Source organism: Boleophthalmus pectinirostris, unplaced genomic scaffold, assembly GCF_026225935.1.
Source record: "Boleophthalmus pectinirostris isolate CB_2022bp ecotype Guang Dong unplaced genomic scaffold, ASM2622593v1 HiC_scaffold_11, whole genome shotgun sequence".
NCBI lineage: Eukaryota > Metazoa > Chordata > Actinopteri > Gobiiformes > Gobiidae > Boleophthalmus > Boleophthalmus pectinirostris.
In genome coordinates, this window is record NW_026570994.1 from 24,066,965 (window position 1) to 24,071,964 (window position 5,000).

General features: G+C 55.1%; 1 protein-coding gene across 1 annotated transcript in view; it reads left to right on the top strand.

Moving 5' to 3' along the window:
- LOC110164030 (protein EFR3 homolog B-like) overlaps positions 1 to 5,000 on the top strand; it is a 26,268-nt gene that overhangs the window by 16,360 nt on the left and 4,908 nt on the right. The window contains 4 exon segments of the mRNA XM_055164835.1: positions 49 to 184; positions 1,781 to 1,933; positions 3,234 to 3,345; positions 3,674 to 3,730. Of these exon segments, the coding sequence (XP_055020810.1) occupies positions 49 to 184; positions 1,781 to 1,933; positions 3,234 to 3,345; positions 3,674 to 3,730 (458 nt within the window).

The following is a 5,000-nucleotide window of genomic DNA, read 5'->3' on the forward strand; positions in this document are numbered from 1 at the left end:
ATATATTTGTGTGTGTATATATTATATTTGTGTGTATATATGTTTCAGCCTCAACACTCTCACCTGGTGGTGCAGCAGCTCTTGGTTCATCTTGACTCTCACAGTCGATCTTCTGCTTCAGTTCGAGCTGGAATCGTCGAGGTTTTGTCTGAGGCGGCGATTATCGGAGCCTCCGGGTCTATAGGTCTGTACTGGTCCTGGTCTAGTCCTGGTCTAGTCCTGGTCTAGTCCTGGTCTGGTCCTGGTTCAGTCCTGGTTCAGTCCTGGTTCAGTCCTGGTCTGGTCCTGGTTTCAGTCCTGGTTCAGTCCTGGTCTGGTCCTGGTTCAGTCCTGGTCTGGTCCTGGTCTGGTCCTGGTTCAGTCCTGGTCTCTGGTCTGGTCTGGTCCTGGTCTGGTCTGGTCTGGTCCTGGTTGGTTCAGTCCTGGTCTGGTCTGGTCTGGTCCTGGTCTGGTCCTGGTCTGGTCCTGGTTCAGTCCTGGTTCTGGTCTTCCTGGTCCTGGTCTGGTCTGGTTCTGGTCTGGTTTCTGGTCTGGTTTGGTCCTGGTCCTGGTCTGGTCTGGTTCTGGTCCGGTCCTGGTGGTCTGGTCCTGGTCTAGTCCTGGTCTGTCCTGGTCTAGTCCTGGTCTGGTCCTGGTCTGTCCTGGTTCAGTCCTGGTCTGGTCTGGTCCTGGTCCTGGTTCAGTCCTGGTCCTGGTCGGTCTTGGTTCAGTCCTGGTCTCTGGTCTGGTCTGGTCCTGGTTCTCCTGGTTCAGTTGGTCTGGTCCTGGTTCCTGGTCCTGGTCTGGTTTCTGGTGGTCTGGGGTTCTGGTCTGGTCCTGGTTCAGTCCTGTCTGGTCTGGTCTGGTCTTCTGGTTCAGTCCTGGTCTGGTTCTGGTCTGGTCCTGGTTCAGTCCTGGTCTGGTCTGGTCTGGTCCTGGTCCTGGTCCTGGTCTGGTCCTGGTCAGTCCTGGTCCTGGTTGAGTCCTGGTCTGGTTCTGGTCTGGTCCTGGTCAGTCCTGGTCTGGTTCTGGTCTGGTCCTGGTCTGGTTCTGGTCTGGTCCTGGTTAGTCCTTCTGGTCTGGTTCTGGTTCTGTCCTGGTCCCTGGTTCAGTCCTGGTCTGGTTCTGGTTCCTGGTCCTGGTTCAGTCCTGGTTGTCTGGTCCTGGTCAGTCCTGGTCTGGTCTGGTCTGGTCTGGTCAGTCCTGGTTCTGGTCTGGTCTGGTCCTGGTTCAGTCCTGGTCTGGTTCTGGTCCGGTCCTGGCTGGTCCTGGTCTGGCTGGTCTGGTCCTGGTTCAGTCCTGGTCTGGTTCCTGGTCTGGTCCTGGTTCAGTCCTGGTCTGGTTCTGGTCTGGTCTCCTGGTCTGGTTCTGGTCTGGTCTGGGTTCAGTCCTGTTCTGGTTCTGGTCCGGTCCTGGTTCAGTCCTGGTCTGGTTCTGGTCCGGTCCTGGTCTGGTCTGTCTGGTCTGGTTCCTGGTCTGGTTCAGTCCTGGTCTAGTCCTGGTTCAGTCCTGGTCTGGTCTGGTTCAGTCCTGGTCCGGTCCTGGTTCCAGTCCTGGTCTGGTTCTGGTTCTGGTCCGGTCCTGGTTCAGTCCTGGTCTTGTCCTGGTTTGGTCCTGGTTCAGTCCTGGTCTTGGTCTGGTTTGGTCCTGGTTCAGTCCTGGTCTGGTCTGGTCTGGTCTGGTTCTGGTCCTGGTCTGGTCTGGTCTGGTCCGGTCTGGTCTGGTCTGGTCTGGTCCGGTCCTGGTTCAGTCCTGGTCTGGTTCTGGTCCGGTCCTGGTTCAGTCCTGGTCTTGTGTGCAGGTCCGCGGGTCTTGGAGGTCTTTAACACTCTTCTTCGTCAGTTGAGGCAGAGCGTTGATTATGAACTCACCGGTTTCTACGACAACGCCAACAAACGACGAACCAGCTCTGTGGAGGAGCGAACCCTGCAGGACGCTGTCATCCGGACCATCGGTCAGAACCAACACCCCGCCCCCCCGTGTGTGTGACAGGTCCCCCCCGTGTGTGTGACAGGTCCCTCCCCGTGTGTGTGTCAGGTCCCTCCCCGTGTGTGTGACAGGTCCCTCCCCGTGTGTGTGTCAGGTCCCTCCCCTGTGTGTGTCAGGTCCCTCCCTGTGTGTGTGTCAGGTCCCTCCCTGTGTGTGTGTCAGTCCCTCCCCTCTGTGTGTGTCAGGTCCCTCCCTCTGTGTGTGTCAGGTCCCTCCCTGTGTGTGTCAGGTCCCTCCTCTCTGTGTGTGTCAGGTCCTCCCTCTGTGTGTGTCAGGTCCCTCCCTGTGTGTGTGTCAGGTCCCTCCCCGTGTGTGTCAGGTCCCTCCTCTGTGTGTGTCAGGTCCCTCCTCTCTGTGTCCCCTCCTGTGTGTGTCAGGTCCCTCCTGTGTGTGTGTCAGGTCCCTCCTCTGTGTGTGTCAGGTCCCTCCTGTGTGTGTCAGGTCCCTCCTCTGTGTGTGTGTCAGGTCCCTCCTCTCTGTGTGTGTCAGGTCCCTCCTCTGTGTGTGTGTCAGGTCCCTCCTGTGTGTGTCAGGTCCCTCCCCGTGTGTCCCTCCTCTGTGTGTGTTCAGGTCCCTCCCTGTGTGTGTCAGGTCCCTCCTCTGTGTGTGTCACGTCCCTCCTCTGTGTGTGTCAGGTCCCTCTCTGTGTGTGTCAGGTCCCTCCTCTGTGTGTGTCAGGTCCCTCCTCTGTGTGTGTCAGGTCCCTCCTGTGTGTGTCAGGTCCCTCCTGTGTGTGTCAGGTCCCCTCCCTCCTGTGTGTGTGTCAGGGTCCCTCCTCTCTGTGTGTCAGGTCCCTCCTCTGTGTGTGTCAGGTCCCTCCTCCTGTGTGTGTCAGGTCCCTCCTGTGTGTGTCAGGTCCCTCCTCTCTCTGTGTGTGTCAGGTCCCTCCCTGTGTGTGTCAGGTCCCTCCTCTCTGTGTGTCAGGTCCCTCCTGTGTGTGTCAGGTCCCTCCCTGTGTGTGTCAGGTCCCTCCTGTGTGTGTCAGGTCCCTCCTCTGTGTGTGTCAGGTCCCTCCTGTGTGTGTCAGGTCCCTCCTGTGTGTGTGTCAGGTCCCTCCTCTGTGTGTGTCAGGTCCCTCCTCTGTGTGTGTGTCAGGTCCCTCCCTGTGTGTGTCAGGTCCCTCCTCTGTGTGTGTCAGGTCCCTCCTGTGTGTGTCAGGTCCCTCCTCTGTGTGTGTCAGGTCCCTCCTGTGTGTGTCAGGTCCCTCCTGTGTGTGTCAGGTCCCTCCTGTGTGTGTCAGGTCTTCTCTCTCTCTCTCTCCTCAGGCTCGTTCGCCCACACGTTGCCCGTCTATCAGAGGTCAGAGGTCATGCTCTTCATCATGGGGAAGATTCCGGTGCCAGGGATTTACCCCGACCTGGGCGCCCCCAACGCCGGGTACAAACTGCCCCTTTCACACACAGATCTGCTCCATCTACTGCCCCTTTCACACACAGATCTGCTCCATCTACTCTGCCCATCTACTGCCCCTGCCCCTGATCTGCTTTACATCACACACAGATCTGCTCCATCTCCTGCCCCTTTCACACACAGATCTGCTCCATCTCCTGCCCCTTTCACACACAGATCTGCTCCATCTACTGCCACACACATGATCTGCTCCAAACACGGAGGCAGAAGTTTAGAGTTACTTTAGAGTCTGAGGCAGAAGTTTAGAGTTTGGGGAAGTGACTTTTCATTGAAATGAAGAGCTTTTTGTTTTCAGGTTTGAAGGAAGTCGTATGATCCAGGTGATGCTCCTCAAGTCTCTGCTGCAGGTCAGACTCCACCTACAACTACAACTTCACTCTCCTCAGTCAAGTTTAAAATCCTCCAGTCGTCCTGGTACAGGCCACGGCAAAAGGAGAAATTCAATTTGTCAAATGGACAAACGTTTATTTGGTCGAAAATGTTTCTCAGCTCATCCAAGCTGCGTTCTTCAGTTCTTTCAGACGCTGGTGACACTGTCTTATATCTGCCTGCAGGGGGCGCTACCTGCACTCACACTCCTCTGACACACTCACTGTTTACTGTTTGTGTTTGTAGCTGCAAACTGCACTGAGTGTGGATCATATCAGCAGAATCACTCAGGTCCATGAAGAGAGTTTTCACTCCTCTGGACCTGACCTGGACCTGACCTGGACCTGACCTGGACCTGACCTGGACCTGACCTGGACCTGACCTGGACCTGACTGTTGTTCTGATGTTTGAATCCTCCAGTTCTTTTCAAAGATGGATTGTCGTTCCTAACAAAAATAGACTCTTTATCTCTCCTCTCAAACCGTTTCTTTTCTCTGGCTAAGAACTTAAAACAAAGAACAACAGTCAGGTCCAGGTCAGGTCCAGGTCAGGTCCAGGTCCAGGTCAGGTCCAGGTCAGGTCCAGGTCAGGTCCAGGTCAGGTCCAGAGGAGTGAAAACTCTCATCATGGACCTGAGTGATTCTGCTGATATGATCCACACACTCAGAGCAGAGGAACAGGCCGAGCTACAAACACAACCTGTAAACAGTGTGTTTTAGTTTCAGAGTAGTTTGAGTGTAGGTAGCTCCTCCCTTCAGGCAGACATAAGGAAGAGTCCCCAGTGTCTGAGCAGAACTGAAGAAGCAACTTAGATGAGCTGAGAAACGGATTCGACCAAATAAACTGACAAATTGAATTTGTCCTTTTGCCATTGATGAGTGACGTTTCCTCCATGTTTCAAACTCTGCTCTGTGTGTGTGTGTGTGTTGTGTGTGTGTGTTGTGTGTGTGTGTGTGTGTGTGTGTGTGTGTGTGTGTGTGTGTGTGTGTGTGTGTGTGTGTGTGTGTGTGTGTGTGTGTGTGTGTGTGTGTGTGTGTGTGTGTGTGTGTGTGTGTGTGTGTGTGTGTGTGTGTGTGTGTGTGTGTGTGTGTGTGTGTGTGTGTGTGTGTGTGTGTGTGTGTGTGTGTGTGTGTGTGTGTGTGTGTGTGTGTGTGTGTGTGTGTCTGTGTGTGTGTGTGTGTGTGTGTGTGTGTGTGTGTGTGTGTGTGTGTGTGTGTGTGTGTGTGTTGCGTGTGTGTGTGTGTGTGTGTGTG